The 23399-nt window shown below is 32.6% G+C and overlaps 1 protein-coding gene across 1 annotated transcript in view; it reads left to right on the forward strand.

Moving 5' to 3' along the window:
• Nucleotides 1-23399, forward strand: part of LOC145329332 (uncharacterized) — a 118305-nt gene that overhangs the window by 2058 nt on the left and 92848 nt on the right. Inside the window, exons 2-4 of the mRNA XM_080173391.1 lie at nucleotides 8030-8129; nucleotides 14772-14864; nucleotides 16095-16185. Coding sequence (XP_080029517.1) covers nucleotides 8030-8129; nucleotides 14772-14864; nucleotides 16095-16185 — 284 coding nt within the window. The remainder of the gene's footprint in view (nucleotides 1-8029; nucleotides 8130-14771; nucleotides 14865-16094; nucleotides 16186-23399) is intronic.

Genomic DNA, 23399 nt, shown 5'->3' on the forward strand with positions numbered 1-23399 from the left:
CTTTTTGGACAAAGGAAATATTTGTTTAATGACAGGGTTCTTTCTTTTTAGGAAAGCTCTAAATTATGATGTTTAAAGTTAGGGTACAGGGCTATGCATCACCCCCCCCCCCTCCCCTCTAAAATTTTGTATCAATATTGAGTGGGTGATAATACTTCTATAACAAAATGTGGGTGAGTATTTCTTAATTTTGTGTTTGCTGTTTTTGAGACCAGGAAGGCAAAGTAGCTAAAATCGTGCCAGTTACTTAAGTATATAGAAATTTTACTAAATTTTACAAAAACAAATAGTAAGAAAGCTGTAATAATTAATAAAGGGGGGGGGGGGGTGGGGAGTTTAATGCAACCATCTTGTAATCAGTGAGAAAATGGCACTTAGAATTCGAATTTTGATTTGGAATTTTGCATGAGTAATCCTTAGTAGGTCTATTTTCCCTAAATTGAACAAAAAGTTGTAAAAGTAACAGCTAACGGCTGGCGGCTCAGCAGTTTAGCCATTTTTAAAACTATTTTCAAGGGAAATCATCACGAAACCTATCTCCACATAATACTCTATGCTGCTCCGAAACGTTTTCAAACGGTTCTAGCCGCTAGTTGCTGGTACTAGAAATCTAAAAATGTTTTTTATTGTATCATTTCACATGATTTAAAGCAAAAATATGTTTCAAAAAGTTGGTTCCTGCATAATTTATGGCAGATTTGCCCTAAAATAAGCCAAAAAACGGCTAAACGGCTGAGCTGTTAGCCAATACTTTTTCAACTTTTTGTTCGATTTAGGGAAAATAGACCTACCAAGGATTACTCATGCAAAGTTTCAGATCGAAAAATCGAATAATAAGTGCCATTTGCTCACTGATTACGAGATGGTTGCATTAAACCCCCTTATTTTCAATCTATTTACATTTCACTGTATCCCTTTAAGATACCCTTAGATAAGACAGACATAGAATAGCAGATGAGCTCAATTAGGAGGTGGCGAATTTAATACTATTTATAGTACTAGCGGTTGCGCCCTTAGAATCTAGGGGCTCTGTATTTGAAGAGTTAAGGAGAAGGCAGAAGCTTTTTCAACATTCAGATTATAAAATAAATAGCCTAAAACCACCATGGAACTATGTAAATCTCCAAGATCTTTACGGGCAAACGTTAATACGTGAATCATTTCCGCTGGATTAAAGCCTGTTCTGTTACATACTGAAAACCTATTTTTCCATTTTCCAATCCTATGCCAACTGTATACAATATGATAAAAAGATATAAAAATCTAATTTGATTTAAAACATGTGTTTGAGTTATCTAATTAAGGAAATATTGTAGCTTGAAGCATAGGATCTCTTAAATGTCTGGACTGTTTAAGAAATATAATTTTTATCATGTAAAGTTCAAAATGACATTCCAGTATATTATTTTTGAGTTACAAAAAAAGTTTAAACATTATTGACTAGATTGACGACGTATCTGTAACAAATCGCAGCCCCCTAATTCTTATGTTGCCTATTCAAATCCAACTTTAGTTATAATATCGAAAGAAGATAAAAGGTTAATTTTAGAATGGGGTTAAAGTACATAATCAAAGTAATACGTAAGTCTAAATAAGTATGTTTTATGCTGTAATTATGCGACCTTGAAACGGCTATAGAACCCGTCATAACTAAAGAGAAAGAGAGTGAATTGTATGAAAGAGAAAATTGAGGGGTTTCGATATTGACGTTCCCGCAATAATGCTGAAAATTAACCTTCCTTAAAAATTGTAATTTGATCAATTTTCTCGTATTAAAGCGATTGATATCTGGTGGAATATAATTGGTTCTAAGCCTCACTGAAAAATTGTGTCTAGCATTGTATTATATCATTATATCTAGTTTTATACAAATATAAAAATGTTTAAAACCCCCTCAGGGCTATAAGAACTGGTTTTAATCTTATAATTGTACATTTTATATCCGCGGAAAGCTGTTTATAGTACCATGCGAGAATATTGTTGTTCTTGTGAAGGGGATGTTATAAAGCAAATGTAATTAATTTGTTTAATTTAGATTTTTGGATATTTTTTATATTATTTAAGGTTAATTAATGAGATATACTCACGTAGTAAATTTTATTGGATATGTGGGGGAGCGGGAGGGAAGGTACAATGTACTGGTAACTAAAGTTTTATTACCACAATCTCTCATTCGTTGTCTGAAAAACTTGTTATTAGATCTTGATTGGTTGGTTCAAACTTATGTTGTCCAAAGTTTTCCACAAATTACTTACATCTTCAGATAGGGTAAATTTATTTATCATCATTATAAATGTTTATCAATTTATTGTCCACTAGCGGCTACGCCCCTAGAGGCCTCTAGTGGCACTTTAAATGTTTTTTAATAATACGTTGCGTTCAAGACTCTAAAAAAACCGGTTTTTTGTGATTTATCTTGGGAGGGTGGTGGTACCCTCCTGCAAAATAGTTATTAACCTTCCCGGGACCCATGAGAAGCTACCCTGTTGAGGAGAACCCCATCAGTTCAGTTGTTAGCGAGATCCTTCGATACAAACAAACAGACATTCGAACACACATCCTGTTACTTTATTATAAGAATTGTCTTATCCTTTAAGATCCCTGTCTGGCTAGCTATATGCCCTTTTTTATTTGCTAGAGTCTGGCATTGGCTGGTTTGTTAGAACACCCCTAAATTTCTAAGGATATGTAAAGCTGTGGGTAGGAAAGGGAGGGGAAACAATTAAATTCTTATCATCATAGGCTTCGAGATCAACTGAGAATTGATTGCCTATTTCTTCCCTAATTTCCGAAGTTGTACAACAGATAACACAAACCTTGTAAAACCTATTTTCAGCTACTCCGGTCAAAGGGAAAAGTGATATAATGTATAAACAATTTATAAATAATACATTCAAAATTTTAATTTTTCTTTTATTTTTTTTGGAAGTTTAAGCTTTTTTTTTAGCTAGTAGTAAAAATTGAGATAGAATGAGGAAACTATGTACACAATCGGAAACTCAAATTCAGATGACCGGCTTCGAATAAAAATTGCCCAATCTCCATATAATCAAAGCTTCTATAGACATATATTTTATTTTATTCACTTCTTTTTATGTCTTTGTTATAATATTTCCTTTTGTATGTAGCGAAGCTACTCTACAAGTTCAAAAGTGTGTTTGTCTGTTAAAAAAAGTATGATATGATTTTCTCGGATACTATTTAAGATAGACGGACGAATTTTATTATTCTCAATTTTAATGAGGATCTATTATTTAGTTTACTTGGTCCGTTGATCTGTATATGTTTGGCTTTCAGTAAGAATGTTTTTTTCCAGCGGAAGCGCTCCTATCTTATAGGGGCTCTATATTAATAGGGATATAAAAGGGCAGAAAAATAGCTCAAAACCATACCCAGACTTATTTATAAAAATGTAATAGCCTAAAACCATGTCAAGGCCTATGCAAAGCTTCCCTCTAAAGGAGAATCATATCGGTTCAGTGAGAAAATAAAAGCTTAGTACTTTATATCACAGGATTTAATTGCTTCTCTCTTTATGTATGTTGTCATCCTGGTTTATTACTATTTTCTATTTTCTTAAATGTACAAATGGTTCTAATCTTTAAAAGACCTATGAAAAGATTCTCAAAAAGCGAAAAAACAATCTAATCATCTTTTTTATAAATGTTTTACCCTGTGCAGTGGTTGTTTAAACTATAACTCTTATTAAACTAGCGTTATTAATATCAATGTAAATCATTACGATCTTGCTAACCACTTAACTGATTTAATTCTTCATTTTAGGGAAGTTTCATATAGTCCTATTGGGTTATTCATTTCTATTTTGGGAGGTGAATTAGATTATCAACCCATCCACCCCCCTAAAAGTTTTTTTTTAAATTATTGGAAGGTTAAATTGTAAGTTGATGTAAGTTGATTCTCCCTCTCCCTCTTTTTAAGATAGCCCCCATAGTTATAATTGTATTTTGGCTAAAGAACCAGAGAGAGATGTGACAATGGTCTGTTAATTATACTAGTCTCTAATGTTTTATAATAACGTTTTCTTATTCGTTGGCTTAACAACTTTGGGGACTTTAGTAAATTTTTATTGGTTGGTTTATAAAGTGTACAAACAACTAATTTTACGCTACAGAAAGGTTAAAATTGTGTATCATCATTGGGTATGTGCATCAATTTTCAACCATTGTCTTATCCCTTTAGATCCCTGCAAAAGAATACAATTATATATAAAAACTGAAACGAGGACTAGACTATACCATTAAAAAGTTAAGGTCTTCAATATTGAAGATTCCATTTTGATAAACATAATCTCTCACTCAAAAACTCTAAAGGATGGTGCTACAAAAAAAAATAAAACTAGTGCAGTTCACAGTAAAATGTTCCTGGTAACGATTATATCCAAAAAATCTATGAATTTTAAAGGCTGCTAGCTGCCAAACGTCTGAAGGTACATGTCATGTCCATACAACAGGTTAAGCGGCATAAATAATCTAGAGTAGTCCATCTCTCTCTCTCTCTCTCTCTCTCCTTCTTCGGTACACACAGACAAACAAACAGACAGATAGACATCCTGTTACTTTATTATAAGGATTAATTCAATAATCTAAAATAGTCGCTAACAAAAGAAAGTCTTCCTAATATTCCTTCTTTTTTGACAATTCTTAAAAAGTTGTATTTTTGTAGCTTCGCTAGTATCTTGATTAATGATATCCAAATGGGGTATAATTTTGAAAGCGTAGCTTTTACTCAATTTGTAGTCGCCTGTCCATTAGTTTGCCTTGACTAGTTTTTTTTTATGAATAATATACTTATATACTTATCATTTAATTATTTTAGATAAAAGTTTTTTAATTTTTCTATTATTATATTATATACTACGTCTCTAGAGGCCTCTAGGGGCATTTGAAAAAGGAAAAATGGGGTAAGTTAGTGAGCCTCGACTTTATATTAATGTTTAAAAAAGAAAAAATATATATAAACCCTCAATGGAGCTAAGTGAAGCTTACCAAAAATTGAAAACTCAATCTGTATAACAGTTTTAATCTATAGATAGTTAAACCTTGCTACTTTAAATTAAAGGACTAACGATGCGCCCATAGCATCTAGGACAAGACGTGTTGTTAAATAAGTTAAATAGTCTAAAACAACCACAAAAACATTTATAAAACTTCCCTTAAAAGTACAACTTATTCGAACCAGTATTTTCCGAGATCTTAGGCTTTAGACAAAATAAAAGCACTGCTATATATATAAAATAGCATAACAATTTAAATCATGTAATCCAATTTAATCTGTACCTCATTTCTAATTAATACAAAGCTTTGCCTGTATATATTTAGTCTTCCTTGTTATGAAGATGGGATGAATAGAAAAAAAGAAAGATTGTACGAGATGTGTAGAGCTTGTACCTTGTAGATTAATTGATTTCAATTTAAATTTGGGCACTTCTGGGTCAGTTTTATAGAACCAGGGGTTAACAGGGAAGGGTAAATGGATGATAAATTCATCTCCACTCAAAAATTACAATTATAAATTTACAAGGCTATGTTTCTTTTCTTTTAAGCAGGGTATCTTTTTAGTTACGAAGCTACTCAAAATTTCAATTTGTCTGTCAGACCGTCCTTTACACTAAAAGAGAAATAAGACTATATCAACTGTTATTAGAGATAGTGATACAAACGGTAATGCAAACAAACGAGCTTCATGTATACAACTCTTTTGGTCTCTAGGTCTTGCCTTGATTTTGAAGACAATGTAACCGTATTTTTTAAATCACAAATTACGCCTTATTAACTCTATGTATCAAAAAACATAACTGAATATCTAAAATAGCAATGGAATTAAGCTGAGCAAAATATTTCTTTCCTGATTTACTTGCAGGTTGCATTTTTCAACCTTCCTCACATTTTTCAACGTAGCTACTAAATTACAAACAGCATAAAGATGATATTTATATTTCTGGAAACTAGAGCTGAGCGTTTCTAACATATTAACATAAGCTTCGAATTTGTGTTTTACCAGGGATGACAACATCCATAAAAGCGAAGCACTGAATTGGTAGGAAAAACGGACATTAACACTTATATAGTGTCAGAACTGAATAGTCAGAATATAAATGTATAAGAGTCGAAGCAAAATTGTAAGTAAATTTGTTTAAAAAACTGCTTTATACAAGATACTGTTTATGGACATACTTACATTTTTAGGACTTGATTATAGAGTTGCTTTGCTTATAACATTATACTTTGTTGTCCCAGGAATCAATATACCAAAAATCAGATCTATCGGATGATTAGATCACATAAGAATTAGTTGTTAAACAAGTAAAAAAATCAACATGTTTAAATTGGACGTACAGACATTTTGGTAATGATTATAGAGTTGCTAAGCTTTCTAAATCGTACTACTAAAGGAATCAACATGCAAAGTTTGAAATCAATAGGAAAATTCTAACATGCCTAAATAAACAAAAAAAAGCAGCTATCTGTTACGGACGGACGGACAGCCTGACCATAATTATAGAAAAGCTTCGCTTTTAAAAATGGTGCATTTTTATACATTTCCTTTGTAAATAAAAATTTACTATGCAGCTCACTTTTTTTCAAATAAATTTCAATTACTTAGTTCCTGAATCAAAGCATACTCTATAAGATTTAAATCATAATGAAAGATTTATTCAAGCAATCAATTTTATATAAGAATGGAGGAGGGACTCAAATCAGAGAGAATGGGCTGTTTATAACACTAGTCCCCAAAGTCCTATGATAACGTTTTCTTATTCGTTGGGTTAACAACTTTGGGGACTCAAGTGAATTTTGATTGGTTGGTTGATTAAGTTAAATGTTCAACCACCAATTTTAATCTACAGAAGGGGTATTTTTGTGTATTAGCATTGGCGATGCTCATCAATTTTTCAGCCATTGTCTCATCCCTTTAGATCCCTGGACTAATATCCTAGGTCAGAGTTAAGCATAATGAAAAATTTTTGTGATGATTTCTCTGACTATTACGCATTTATAATTATTAAAAGCGAATCTTTTCTATATTTAGAGTTGGCCCGTCCGCTTTTGTAGGGCCAACTGCCAAACAAAGTTTTTAAATAACTATTTAGACAGAAATTAGGCAATTTAAATCTATTTAAATCATACAAAGTTGTTGTGTGTCCAGTTTAACCATCTTTCGCTAATTTTACTTCCATTGACTTATGGGGAAATCATGTCTCAAAGTTTAATTGCATTATACATGAAAATATATAATTGATAAATTACTTTTTAAAGAAAACATCTCCTTATCCCCAGCTAAAGTTGAATAAAATAATTGGATAAAATTGAGGGTTTCTTAATTTAATGTAAATTAACAATTTAGTTTCATAAATGTCTTCAAAAAATTCTAAAAAGTGGTAACTTTTGAGTCTCAAATCCTATATACTGAAGTATTTTTGTAGTTATATCAAGAAAGATATCACAAATGACCGATTTCAAGCACCTAGACGCTTTGCAAAAATTGGGTTATTCTATTCTGAGTTGCTCAATATTAATCTGTTGCAGGATTTTATTCATCTTTCATAAAAAAAAATAAAACATCCTTCTTATCACGTCAAATAAAAATAATTAGTTTTCTTTTTCGCAGCAAAGCTACTCTAAAATTCATTTAGTCTGTCCATACGTTAGTCAGTCAGTCCAAAATGCTATGAGGGAAATATTTTTCTCAGCTGTTGTTCCAGTTAGACGGATATTTTTATTTTTGTAAAGATTCCTTTTATCAATTAGCATCCAGTATGAAATTTACTTGTGTGTCGGTCAGTCCGCCATGCTACAAAATGTAAATATTAAAAAATGAAAAATGCAAAAAAGATGAGGTTATTCTAGATTTTAACATATGCTTTTTAAATCTCCTTTTCCGTTCATATCCATGCTTTTTTTGCATCGCTTCTTATTGATGTTGTCATCCTTATTTTACTATTGCTGACTATTCAAAATATCTCGTGCATTGTTAACTTCCGCTGACTTCTAACTATTCTATTTTTTAGTTGCATGTGGACTGATCAATCTATCAAATGGATCTGGAGTCTTCTATGTACCTCCAGCTCATACCTGTCCAGAACAACAGATTTTAATCCATCCTTGCAGGTTTCTATCTATATATCTATCTATCTATCTATCTATCTATCTATCTAACTATCTAACTATCTTATCTATCTATATATCTATCTTTCTATCTCTATATCTATCTCTATATCTATCTATCTATGTACTTCCAGCTCATACCTGTCCAGAACAACAGATTCTAATCCATCCCTCCAGGTATATCTATTTATCTATCTTTTGTGTACCTATCTCCTCTTCTTTTTAGGTTGGCTTTTTTCGCCTGTAGTCGAACCCCTTCCCCCACCACTTAAAGGGGTAGTTGTACGAATTGCATTTGAACTTGAATTCAGTGAATCACATGGTTAAACTATCTTTATAGGGCATATATTTGAAAAAAATTTAGACATAACTCAAAAACTGCACAGTAAAAGTTCATTTTTATTTCAATTATCTTCAAAGCTAACCTATATGTATCTCATATTTCACAAAAACATTTAAAAATTTCACTTCTACAAGAACTCATTAGATTCACTTCGTGCAATAATCCCTTTTAGTTTAAAAAGAAAAAATTATCTTTTCGAACATAAATTTCCCCCCATATTTGATTAAAACAAGGTTTTACTTCATTTTTGAAAGCGAAGCTTTTCTATAATTAGGGTCGGTCCGTCCGTCCGTTACGGATAGCTTTTTTCGTTAATTTAGGCATGTTAGAATTGTCCTATCGATTTCAAACTTTGCATGGTGATTCCTTTAGTACGATTTAGAAAGCGTAGAAACTCTATAATCATAACAAGAATGTCCGTACGTCCATTTTAAACATGTTGATTTTTTACTTTTTTAACAACAAATTTTTATGTGATCTAATCATCCGATTGATCTGAATTTTGGTATATTGATTCCTGGGACAACAAAGTATAATGTTATAAGCGAAGCAACTCTATAATCAAGTCCTAAAAATGTAAGTATGTCCATAAACATTACAGTTACTTTAATGTGTGATAATTTTAATGTAGCATATTAGAGTAAGACACTAAAGGGAGAAAGGGTTAAATAACTGTATATTCCCATTGCACTGTTTTTGTGCAGACTCTCTATTGGGTCATTGAAAATTAACCATTGGTGTGGTGTTTATCAACACAGCCAAGTAGCAGAAAATAATTTGGTATCAGACGGAAAAGGTCATTGAAAAAGAAAGGGAGGTAGTTATCTGTATGTACATCTCTACTGTGGATCTGTCAGTATTAAAATGTTATCCCGCGACTTTAGCTTTGCAAGTAGTGCATTTGTTCGTTGTCGTGTCCTTATGAGTTAGATTTTTTTGTTAGAGTATGGTGAAGGACTTGGCCATAATTAGGCACATCTCAATACCATGTATAGTTAGGGTCTCAACACAAAGGTCGTGCAATCAGAGAGTTGGTTGTCTGTTGAGTTTTACTTAACACTATTACTACGGGTGTTAGGTCATAAGCCTGTTTAATGTAAGTTACGACAAAATGGTAGATTTTAAAAAGCAACAAACTTTCTTTTCCTAAAAAAAAAGAAAGGGGAAATCTAAAGTTTATGTTCAGATTTCAGTTTTACAATCTTACATTTTTATGAAGTGTAAATGTGAAAATATAAAATAAAATCTGGGAAAAGGATAAAAATATTAAGCGATTTAATTCGTTTGAAATCATGACACGCTATTGTTAAAACCTATGAATTGTTGCTTTTCTCCATAAAGCATGATTAGTTGAAATAGTAATATTTTTAGAATTTACATGATTCAAATGGCTGAAAACCTGTATTTATTCCTGGATTTGAAAAGGTGTAAAAAGTATTTTATTTGAATAGAGCGGAAAGCTTGCACTTTAGGTATTGAGAAAAAGGTGGCCATTTAAAAAGCAAGAAAAATAAACAGCAAACTAGCGAAAAATTCATTAAAGGATCAAAGCAAAGAAAAATGTATTAGTCTTATGTAAAAATTCGGATCATCATCAGACGCATCTCTCTTTTTGACTGTGAAGGCCAGAGAATACGGACACCTTGTTCCTCCATGAATTCCTGCTGTCTTTGGCAAGTTTTTCAGCTTCTCCCCATGTTAATTCCAAATTAAAGAGGTCCTTTTCAGTGCTCCGCCTCCAGGTCATTTTTGGTTGTCCCCGATTACGTTTACCAGTGGTGGGGTTCCATTTTAAGCACTTTTTTGGAAACCTATTTTGTTCCATTCTGAGCACATGTCCTAGCCACCTTAGTCTTTTATATTTCACTTCTGCTTCAATACTATTGCACTTGGTCTTAGCATACAGCTCATGGTTTGATATTTTGTTTGGCCAGAATATTTTGCAAATTCTTAGGCAGCTATTGTGAAATGCATTAAGTTGATTTGTTTCAGTTTTCACAGTTCTCCAGCATTCCGCTCCATAGAGAAGAACTGATTTCACATTACTGTTGTAAAGTCTGATTTTTGTTTTCAGAGCAAGTTTCTTTGAATTCCAAACGTTGTGTAGACTGTTGAAAGCAACCCTAGCCTTATCAATCCTGGTTTTAATATCAGCTTTTGAGCCATTTTCACTGCTGATAACACTCCCCAGATAGGTGAATTTGTTGCTTTGTTTCAATTGTTCACCATTTATTGTTATACTTTGATCAGGGTTTGTAGGTATATTCATAATTTCAGTCTTCTTGACATTAACAAAGAGCCCGACTTGTCCTGCATATTTGACTAGTCTATCTGTCTTGGCTTGTAGATGTTTAATTGTTTCTGAAATCAGTGCCAGGTCATCAGCAAAGTCCAGATCTTCTAGGTGTCCTAGTATGCCCAGCTGGAGACCACGTTTTTTGTCCTCTGTGGTTTTCTTCATCACCCAGTCAATGACCAATATAAATAGAATAGGTGATAAAATGCATCCCTGTCTAACTCCAGTGCTTATTTTAAAGAAATCAGATGTCTTATTGTTTCCAACTGAAACACAGGCTTGGAAGTTGTCATAAAATTTAGTTATCATAATTATCATCTTTTCTGGTATACCATAACTTCTTAGTATTTTCCAGAGTGTTTGTCTGTGTATGGAGTCAAAGGCCTTAGAGAAATCAACAAAATTTACGTGAAGTGGCTTGTTAAATTCAACACATTGTTCAATAACTGTCCTAAGGGTGAAAATTTGGTCAACACAGCCCCTTCCAGCACGGAATCCATCTTGTTCTTCTCTCAGTTTATTGTCAATTTTCTCATCAATTCTGTTTAAAATAACTTTACATAGGACCTTGCTTGGGATAGAAAGCAGCATAATTCCTCTCCAAGTATCACAATTGTTCAAATCTCCCTTCTTAGGTAGTTTTATGATTATACCTTTAGACCAGTCCGTTGGTATCTTTTCTTGCCTCCAAATTTTATCAAAAAGATCAGTTAGAGTCCTAGCAGAAAGATCTATGTCTGCCTTAAGCATTTCGGCAGTTATTAAGTCAGGTCCTGGTGCTTTGTCATTCTTTAGGCTATGTATAGCAGCTTTAACTTCTTGAATAGTTGGTGGTCTTATATCTATGTCTATTTCATGTCCTGGTTCTGGTTCAGCAGTAATTTCTGGTTCAGGTCTGTTCAACACTTCTTCAAAATGTGATTTCCACCTTTCAGCAATTTCTTTTTCTGTAGTGAGTAATTTACCATCTTTAGCCTTGATAGTTTCACCACTCTTTTTGCTATATTTGCCACTTAATTGCTTGGTTATGTTGTATACTGTTTTCATGTTACCAAAGTCAGCTGCTCTCTGGGCCTTTTCAGCCAGATTGTCAATGTAATCTCTCTTGTCTTTCCTTGTGCACTTTTTGACTTCTTTGTCTTTAGCAGTATATTCCGCTTTTAAATTGCTCATGTCAGCCAAATGTTGAGCATTATGGATTTTGTTTTTGAGCTTCTTTCTCTCTTCTATTTTGATCCATGTTTCTTCAGAGATCCAGTCCTTTTTCTCTGGTTTCTTGTGTCCTAGGATTTCCTTAGCAGTAGATTGAAAGTTTTCTTTAATTGAAGTCCATGTGATCTCAGTCTCTTCATTTAGGTCCTCTAAGACTTGAAATCTATTTCTGAGTTTTAAGACAAATTCATTCTTTATCACAGGGTCCTTTAATCTTGAAGAATCATATTGTCTACCAATCTCACTCTTTTTATCATGGCCAGTACGCTTAACTTTAATTTAATCTTACTGACAACTAGTTCATGGTCACTAAATATGTTGGCTCCTCTATAGCTCCTACAGTCTTGCATTGAATTGACCCATTTTCTATTGATCATAATGTGGTCAATCATGTTTCTTGTTTGTCCATCAGGTGTTGTCCAGGTATATTTGTGAATGTTTTTGTGTTGGAATAATGTACCTCCTACAACCATATCATTATTTAAACAGAATTCAAGTAAAAGTTCTCCATTTTCATTTCTTGTACCTATGCCAAAGTGTCCCATTGCATTCTCCACTCCAGTCCTGTCAGTTCCTACTTTAGCATTCATATCTCCAAGAACTAGGCACATGTCATGTCTGGGTACTGAGTTTCTGATTGATTGCAGTTGATCATAAAACTCTTGTTTTACTTTTCCATCTTTGTCATTTGTTGGGGCATAGCATTGGATAATGGTCAACTTGCAGTGCCTTGATTGGAATCTAGCCTTAATTATTCTGTCTGATATAGGTTTCCAGTCTATTAGTGAATTGACATGTCGTTTTTGAATAATTATAGCAACACCATACATATGTTGGCTTTCATGACCAGAATAAAGTATTAGGGGCCATCTTTGGTTGTAGTTTGTCCTTGTCCTGTCCATCTACATTCTGCAATCCCAAGTATTCCAATATTGTAACTTGTCATTTCTTTAACTACTTGGGCTGTTTTAGTTGACTCATACATTGTTCTAACATTCCAGGTTCCTATCTTACAGCTTTGCTTAGAACTTATTGGTCCTGTCATCAAGTTGATAGCTTCCTTTCGGATTTCACCATCATCTTTCATGTTCTCAGTAAACTGAGCATCAGTTCCAACGGTTCTTGTTTCATGCACACCTCTGGCTGTGTGAAAGCCATTAGTGTTTGAGGTTCTGTGGGTGTTTTCGCTAACTGTGGGTATTTTTACAGGTAGGATAGTTAGTCCTACGCAAACCTTCCATATCCCTGGAAGGAAGGGTGACTGGTAAGGGGAGGGACGTCAATATCCCCCAGTACTTCAAGAAGTACCTCCTGCCCTTGTAAAATTCGGATAATTCGGACCAATTAGATAAGTTTATCACATAAAAAAATTGTTGTTAAAATAGTTAAAAATCAACATGTTTAAAATGGACGTACAGAATTTCTGGTATAGAGTGGCTTCGCTTTCTAAATTGCATCTAAATGCTATAGGAATCATCATCCAAACTTTGAAATCTATAGGACAATTCTAACATGCCAAAATTAATTAAAAGAGCTAACCGTTACGGACGTACGGACGTACGGACCGACCCTAATTATATAAAAGCTTCGTATTTAAAATAAATATATTAGTATTGTTTTAAGCTTTTTAAGGTAGCTTTTTTGTTTTTTGGAAATTGAGAATTACAACCCCAAAACTGCCAAGAGGGGGGGGGGGGTAAGGGGGTGTTAAGGTGAAAAGTCACTGCTATCTTATATTAAAAGGTGTTGTTAAAAAGAATTGCGCGCTTTGCACACCCCTTGGTGAAACCCTGTGCACACTATTCTATAGAAACATTTTCTTATCCACAATGTAAGATAACTTTTAAAAACTAAAAAGTTAATACTGCAGATTTTTTCTTTATTTCTGCAATTTTTTCAGCATGTTGTTTTTCTTTTTGTGCTAAAAAGTAAAAGAATTATACGTTTAGAAACATTTATCGGTATATAAAAATGAAAAAAAAGGCGATTTTACTGAAAATACTTTGTTGGCCACTAAAACATCATCATATAATTTGTAAATTAATTAAAAATAAGGGAAGGAATAGTTTTTGTTTGTTTGTTTATTACTTTGGTTTAGGTTAGGTAGGCCTAGGTGTTGTGGGGGGTGGGGGAAACTATACATCCTCTTATTTTCAATTCGTTTAAAAAATAAAAATGGGGTGTTATTGCTCAATAATTTAACAAAAGAAGCTGGATAGGATATAATTTTTTGATAAAAATGCTGGTTTGAGTCATCATATACGTATGTGTGTATTTTTTCTGGAGTCATGGACCGTTGGTTTTCTTCTAACAATGGATTTATTATTACTTGGATCTTACACCAGATTATCTTGTACTTTAATAAAGTGAAACTTGTAGCAGGCTAAAATAACGACCCCCCCCCCCCACTCCATTCCCCCTTTATCCCATCCTCTCTTCTCCCCTGGGGAACAAATGAATTTTTTGATTGAGTGGCCTAATTTATTTTATTTGTAGATGTACTGGAGAATCAGACGAGGGTATATATTTATCCTGTAACAACTCAAACATTGCTAGCATGTTCTATGCTTTTCATAAATCTTTATCTTAGCCACATATAACACACGGTTCAAGAAATAAGTAACCCATAGCAGACAATACAAAAAAGCGCTCAAAATGGCCGCATAAACAACACTAATATCGTCTTTTCTTCATCAATCAATCAATCAAGTAAGGAAGAAATGTTATTAAGGCTTGAAACACTAATAGGGAACTTGCAGTCAAGACAGAGTGGCCTAATATCTTTTATTTGTAGATGTACTGGAGAATCAGACGAGGGTATAGATTTGTCCTGTGACAACACAAACATTGCCAGCATGGCTGTTGGACTCTCACAAGTCAAGACAAAGTAAGTATGGCAGCTGTCACATTTATTAAAGCTTGCTAATCTATGTTATATATTAGGGTGGGTCGATTTTGGACATTTTTATCTGAGACCAAAGTGGGAATTGAAGTCTGTAAAGGCCTTGAGGAGTAGATTCAGGAACATTTGTCCGTTTCAAAATATCTCGTTCCCAGCCTGAGAAAATCTCGAAAAAAAAACTCTACAAATTGGACAATTCTCAATAAACCCTAAAACATGGTGGTTTTTTAGTAATTTCTCAGGCTAGGAATGATATATTTAAAAACTGACAAAAGTTCCTAATTCTACTTCTCAAGGCCTTTCCTGGGAGCACCATGAAGCCATAGTTTAGGGTAGGCGAGAATCTCTCACAATATTCCCGTATTCTATATCTAATTTTATACATTAAGTTGCTGAAAATCTATCCATATCAAATGGAGTCATAGACTTTTTGTCTGAGGTGGATTCTTTAAAAAAAATTTGGGTCGCTGATTGCTGGTGAGGCAAAATTGTTATTTTTTAAAATCCTCCAAAATCACATAAAAAATTTATAAAAATTAAATGAAATCTTATGTTAATAACCCTTCTATGATTTTATTTCATTTTGTCGATTTTTAAAGAGATTTTAGAGTATTTTTCGATAATATAATTTTGCCTTACCAGCGAGCAGCGACCCAATTTTTTAAGAATCCACCTCTGTTTCTGAGCTACTCATCAACCAAAAATGTGAAAGATGTCAGCAACCCTGCTCTAATCATTTCATAAGTCACGACTCTAAAAGGATTGGAACATATATATACAATGATTTTAATCCTTAAATTCCTGTAATATTATTTTGTGTTTATTATAGGCGTGCAGAAGGGGATGTCTACAAAATCAAGGGGGATTATTAAACCCCTATAGGGGTCCTAACTCCTTTAAGGAGTCTATATCCCCTAATACACCCCCCTAATGCAGCCAAGGGGGGTGCAAAGTCACACTCCTCTCGAATATCGTTTAAGAGGATGTCAAATATGATCTAATTTTGTGTAAAATTTTTTCGGGTGAGGTTTGCGCAAAACTCTCCGCACGCCACTGGTTTTCATTACTTGCCTTACATGTTTATAATGTAAAACTAATATCAAAAATTCAAACGTAAGGGAGAACACTATCGTTTCACAAGATCCTTCGGTTCACACAGACAGACGCAAACACAGACAAACATCCTGTTACTTTTATAAAAAGATTATATTTTAGGGTGAAAACTTTGACAGTGAGTAATTGTAACATAGAAAGGCTATATGGAGATGTGTTTAGATCTTTACAAGTCACCCAAATTATTATAAAGGTAAGGTGTTTTATTTTTAAAAGCAAAGCTTTTCTATAATAAGTCCGTCTGTACGTTATGGCTAGCTATTTTCGTTAATTTAGGCATATTAGAATTGTTCTATCGTTTTCAAACTTTGTATTATGATTCCTGTAACAGTTTGGTACGATGCTGAAAGCGGAGCAACTCTATAATCATTACCAGAAAGTCCGTACGTCCATACAAAATATGCAGATTTTCAACTTTTTACGAAAAAATTTTAAGTGATGTAATTATACAATATATCTTATTTTTGGAATACTGATTCGTAGGTCAACAAAGTATAATATCTAAAAGGAAGCATCTTTATAATAAAGTCCTAAAAATGTAAGTATGTCCTGTACATAACAGTTTTGCAACAAATTACGTTAATTTTTGTTAAAACTTACACATTATATTCTGCTTATTCAATTCTTATTTTATGGATGTTGTCATCCTTGTTTTATATATTTATGGACATTTTTATCAATACAATAAAATATTATGAATATAAACTTACAATCTTGGACGATCAATATTTTTTGAGGTGGATAAATAAGGGATTTCACAGGTTTAAATGGGGGGTAATCTAGTGTAGGTAGTTTTTAAAAGTGAAGTTTTTCTATAATTAGGGTCGGTCCGTCCGTACGTCCGTCCGTCCGAGATAGATAGCTTTTATTCGTTAATTTAGGCATGTTAGAATTGTCCTATCGATTTCAAACTTTGCATAGCAACTCTATAACCATTACCAGAATGTCCGTATGTCCATTTTAAACATGTTGATTTTTCTACTTTTTTAACAACAAATTTTTATGTGATCTAATTATCTGTTTAATCTGATTTTTTGTATATTGATTCCTGGGGCAACAAAGAACAATATTATAAGCAAAGCAACTCTATAATCAAGTCCTAAAAATGTAAGTATGTCCATAAACATTATCCTGTATCAAGCAGTTTTTCAAGAAAATTACTTACAATTTTGCTTCGACTCTTATACTTTTATATTCTGATTATTCAGTTTAGACGCTGTACAAGTGTTAATGTCCGTTTGTCCTACCGTTTCAGTGCTTCGCTTTTATGGAAATTGTCATCCTTGTTTTTTAGAATTTTGAGATGCATAAAATGAGGGGTTACAAAGTTACCCCATTACCCCCGTCCCCCATCTCTTAAGACGAGGCCTACAATATTGTTCTAGCATTAATCACATTTAAAATATTTTCAATGATTAATATGCCCATTGAAATACAGATATTTAAATTTCAGGGCCTAATGATTATATTTACAAACATTTACTATCTATCTACTTGGTGCCAATTAGAATAGTCCTACAAAAAAAACAATTTTTAAAATTTTCCAGTATGGCTTTGAAACCGATTATTATCCGTTGTATAAGAACCTGTTCTCGTCAGCCATACTGAAAAATCATGTTACAGCATTATATTACAGACAATTTTCCACGAATTTTAAAATATAAATCATGAACTTAATACCAGTTTTGTTGTCTGGGCGTTCGGTCCCTCAGGGATACCAAAACTGGTGTTAATCTTATCATTTAATATCCGCAGAATGCTGTCTATAATATGATGCGATAGATAACCCTCTTTATGATAAAACTTGTCCATATTAGGTACCCTTTATCAATATAATAAGGTTTTTTTCATATTTTTTTAGCAATGCTCTTCAATAACGCTTGTTGGTCCTATTGTCTGAAGGGATCTAAAGGGAAAAGACAATGGCTAATAAATGAATGTACATATATCCCAAATGATGAAAAACAAATAACTCCATCTGTAGATTATTATTAGTGGTTGAAACGTTTGGACACTCAACCTAATGAACCAACAAAACAAAATTTGATAAAGATCCCTAAAGTTATTAATATAACAAATAAGAAAACATTATCATAAAACTTTGGGGACTAGTGTAATAAAAAGCCCAATGTGCCTTTACTCCCAATATTGTCTGATTTGTTGAGCTTTGCCATTATGTATTGTCTTGTCAGGGTAGCTTTGTTTATCAAGTCCAATAAATTTCCTTATTCCAAATGGAGGGAAGACGACTTTTTTCTTCATGTAGGTATGCGGCATTTGTTTCCATTTCCTCCAATGTTGAGTGCATATGTTTTGTTATTTTGTAAGACCAACTATTGCTGAAAAGTTGCGTGTAGTCTGAACTTAGGCTGTGGTCATTTATTTTGTGCTAATTATCTAACTAGTATTCATACCCATACATGAGGATGCTTTCGCCCAGTTCAATAAATCTAAAAAAAAAAATGCAAAATTTATAAAAAAAAAATTAAAAAATTAGTTGAGCCAAAACGTTGCTATGTTATTAGGTTAGGCAAGCAGAAAATAGCCTAAAACCACCTTTAGACTCCAATCTAAAAATATAACGGCCAAGAACAAACTTGGGACATAATGTGAAGCTTCAATGAAATATACAGTTTGATCAGTTCATTAGTTATCGAAATCTTAAGCTACATACATAAAAAACCTTACTACTTTATATTTACCTTCCTCATAAAAATTTGGGGTTAATTAACCAAATTCCCCCCATCAAACTGGGGTAAATTTGTTATGTAGGGGAGAAATAAAAATAAATTCATAAAATCCTGTTGGCACCAAACAAAATTTTAAACACCCTCCCCCCCCCCCCCCCTTTTTTTCGTCCCTGTCTGCGATATTGCTTAATATGTTGTCTATCAAGTCGTTATTTTGTTCCTTGTCCTAAATTACTCATTTTAAGCAACATGGATGTAGGCTAAAGTTGGGCTTTGGATTCTTTATAACAACACATGATATTTATATACATATTGGCTTGGTAATATACTGTTACTAGTTGTATTTTATTGTTCCTAGAACCTGGTAGATGCTTAATGAGACAGGCCTCTGGGCCCAATTAATTAATCAAACAAAATTACAATCTGACCTCTACACTATCTCTCTATCTAATTAGAGTATTTACTAGTCTGTCTATCTTTCTATCTAATTAAAACTTTACTATTTACTATTCTATCTTTTTATCTAATCAGAGTATTTACTAGTCTGTCTATCTGTCTATCTAATTAGAGTATTTACTAGTCTGTCTATCTGTCTATCTAATTAGAGTATTTACTAATCTGTCTATCTAATTAGAGTATTTACTAGTCTGTCTATCTGTCTATCTAATTAGAGTATTTACTAGTCTGTATATCTTTCTATCTAATCAGAGTATTTACTAGTCTGTCTATCTTTCAATCTAATTAGAGTATTTACTAGTCTGTCTATCTTTCTATCTAATTAGAGTATTTACTAGTCTCTCTATCTTTCTATCTAATTAGAGTATTTACTAGTCTCTCTATCTTTTTATCTAATTAGAGTATTTACTAGTCTCTCTATCTATCTATCTAATTAGAGTATTTACTAGTCTGTCTATATATCTATCTAATTAGAGTATTTACTAGTCTGTCTATCTTTCTATCAAATTAGAGTATTTACTAGTCTGTCTATCTTTCTATCTAGTATAGTATTTACTAGTCTGTATATCTTTCTATCTAATTAGAGTTTTTACTAGTCTGTCTATCTTTCTATCTAATTAGAGTATTTACTAGTCTGTCTATCTTTCTATCTAATTAGAGTATTTACTAGTCTGTCTATCTATCTATCTAATTAGAGTATTTACTAGTCTTGTCTATCTTTCTATCTAATTAGAGTATTTACTAGTCTGTCTATCTTTCTATCTAATTAGAGTATTTACTAGTCTGTCTATCATTTTATCTAGTAGAGTATTTATGTGTTTACTAAACCGATTAATATTCGCTGGATCATGACCAGTTTTCAACCATACTGAAAAATCATGTATAGCATCGTATTAGAAACAATTTTCCACAAATACTAAAATAAAAGATTATAAAATTGATACCAGTTTTCTTAGCCCATGTTGCCGAAGGCCCAGGTTTTAACATTATGTTTTTTTCATTTTAGTATCTGCGGAAAGCTGTCTATAATACGATGCAATAATAACTATTATCTTGAAGATTTTAAATTTATGACTTGAAAAATTCAGATTATTTTCCATGATACCAATTGTAAATATTATCTTGAAATGTATCTTATTCTGTAACTACTTATTGCTTATATTATAGTTAATTAAGCTATCAATTTTAATTTTCTTTCAATAATTGGGCAAATATAGATTTTATTAGGAGATATACCATCAAGTGTTCGACCAATTACAACATTTAATTTCAGCTATAAGAAATAAGATTATAAAATAAATACAGGGATAAGACAAAGGCCGATAAGTTAATGTACAACCCCAATTATGATACACAAATTACCCCATCTGGTGGGTTACAATAAAAGGCTGAAACGTTTAGACACTTAACTAAATTTAATAAAAGTCGCCAATGTTCTTAAGCCAACAAATAAGAAAACATTATTTTAAGATCTTGGGGCCTAGTGTTATAAACAGCCCAATGTCCCTTCCCTCCCTGGATAAATATGTCTAAATCAAATACCTTTGCTCTTTGAAATATATCTACATAAATATCATGGTTTTAGGCTATTTTCCTATGATTTCTTAGCTAAAATCTAATTTATATTTTTCTTTTTGTAAGAACAGTTATTGTTATCAGATTTCTCTAATTATAATTGTTGGCTTCCCCTGTTCATACAATTTTATATTATACAGGGTGTTTCAAGAGAAATGTATTTTAAAAAGCATAGCATTTTTCTCTTATTAACACAAGCCGTGCAATATAAATTTTGAAAATGTGTGCATTTTTTGCACAACCTTTAAATTCATAGTTCTTAAAAAATAAGACCTTTGGAAAAACCAGCTTTTAAGGCATATTTTGTTCATTGTTGAAATAATCATTTTTAGATATTTGAAACATAAATGTCCCTGAACAGGTTTATAAAAATTTTTTCTCGTATTCATTCGAATCCAGTGGATAGGAACCGGTTCTCATAAATACGAAAAAACTATGTCTAGCATCGTATTATATCCAGCTTTCTACGAATATAGAAATGTTCAATCATAAGATTAAATCCAATTTTTTTAGCCCGTGCCTTCGGCACCTCGGGGCAAAAAAAACTTTTTTTAATCTCATAATTGTACTTTCTATATCCGCGGAAAGCCGTTTATAATACGATAAAAGAAATAACTATTATTTTCTATGCCTAATTATGTTTTTTTTTAAAACGACATTTCTCTTGAAACACCCTGTAGCATATTGTGATACAAAATATTTAATTTTAAGTATTTTAAAGAATGATGGAAAGGAATTAAACTTATCAAAAAACTATCATTATTTGAAAAGTGAGATAACTAGAGTAGTTATGTCACCCATGTAGGAATATTTCTAACATGTCTAACGTATCAATATCAGCTATTTGTTACCGATTGGTAACTTTAAATGTAAATAAGTAGATATTGAAGTCAATTAAGGTTGCTAATATAGCTTTCATATATTGGACAATATGTTCCTCCATGATCAGAAGAGGGGATGTTAAAGTCATAGGGGGTAGGAGGAGGATGGGGGGTATCTTTATATTAGCCACCTGGTAGAAACATTTTATCAGGGGTATGCAAGAATTTCTCACATTATCCACTTATTCTATATCCATTTTTGTAACCCAACTTTATTCCAACTCGGGGGGATGCACTGCATGTTCAAGTGTCCATTGAATTCTGTAAAATTTTTACATGCTTATTTAGCGCTTCTGTATTACAGTAATGGATATTTTATTATTTGGATATCTTACACCAGAGGTGTATTCTTTAAAAAAATTTGCCCCACTAATCGCTTAGTGGGGCAAAATTGTTTTCGTGAAAAATCCCCCAAAATCACATTAAAAATCTACAAAAATTAAACAAAATCATAGAAGGGTTATTAACATATGATTTTGTTTAATTTTTGTAGATTTTAATGTGATTTTGGTGGATTTTTCACTAAAACAATTTTGCCCCACTAAGCGATTAGTGGGGCAAATTTTTTTTTCATATATTAATAACCCTTCTATGATTTTGTTCAATTTTTGTAGATTTTAATGTGATTATGGTGGATTTTTCACTAAAACAATTTTGCCCCACTAAGCGATTAGTGGGGCAAATTTTTTTTTCATATGTTAATTACTTTTCTATGATTTTGTTTAATTTTTGTAGATTTTTAATGTGATTTTGGTGAATTTTTCACGAAAACAATTTTGCCCCACTAAGCGATTAGTGGGGCAAATTTTTTTTTTCAGAATCCACCTCAGCTTTCATGTTCTCTAAAATAGTGAAACTTGCAGCATACTGAAATAGTGATTTTCTCCTGTCTCCTGGGGCAAATTTTTTTTTTCAGAATCCACCTCAGCTTTCATGTTCTCTAAAATAGTGAAACTTGCAGCATACTGAAATAGTGATTTTCTCCTGTCTCCCCTCCTACTGGATGAACGAACTGATCAATAAATGACTTCCATGTTAGCAAGCTTAATTGACGAAAATTTTCCCCCTGTCATTATATCCATGTATATATTATAAATCCATTTTTACAATATACAATAAAAAGGGTTGAGTAAAGCTAAGTGGGAAGAATAGTTTTTTTTCAGCAGCGAAGATACTTTTAGTGGAATTGAAGAAACACCTCTGGTTAATCAAATTCATTGATATATATCAATACCCCCCCCCCCCCACACACACACGCCCCCCAGTAAGTCATCTTTATAATAGAAGTAGATTGAGTAGTTATTAGTATACCAATATGCCTTCTTAACACCATTACAAAAGAGAAAGAAGGGGGATGTAACCTTTTAGACCCCCCCCCCCTTAAAAAATCACAGGACTTGGAGGTAGGGGTGGGTGATATAACACTCCCTTTTAAATTTTATTTAGATTTTTTTAATTTTAACACTAATATTTTTGGATAAAGTTTTCTTTGGGTGATTTTCTTGGTGGGAACCTCTTCCAAAATAGTTTTAAAACTCCCAAGGACCTTTGAGAATCTACACTGTACAAGAAAACCTTATTAATTCAGCGGTTAGCAAGTTCCGTTGGTACACACAGACACCCACAGAGACATCCTGTAACTTTGTGTAAGGACTAGCATATAGGAGCTTTTAATTCAATTCAGGGACAGAAAGAGGCCAGAAAATGGCCTAAAACCAAGACTTAAATCAAAAAATAAAATAGCCTAGAACCATCTCAGGACCTATGTGAAGCTTACTTTAAACAGAGAACCCAATCCGTTCAGT

Source organism: Acartia tonsa, chromosome 10 (genome assembly GCF_053477335.1).
Source record: "Acartia tonsa isolate MP-2025a chromosome 10, ASM5347733v1, whole genome shotgun sequence".
Classification (NCBI taxonomy): Eukaryota; Metazoa; Arthropoda; class Copepoda; order Calanoida; family Acartiidae; genus Acartia; species Acartia tonsa.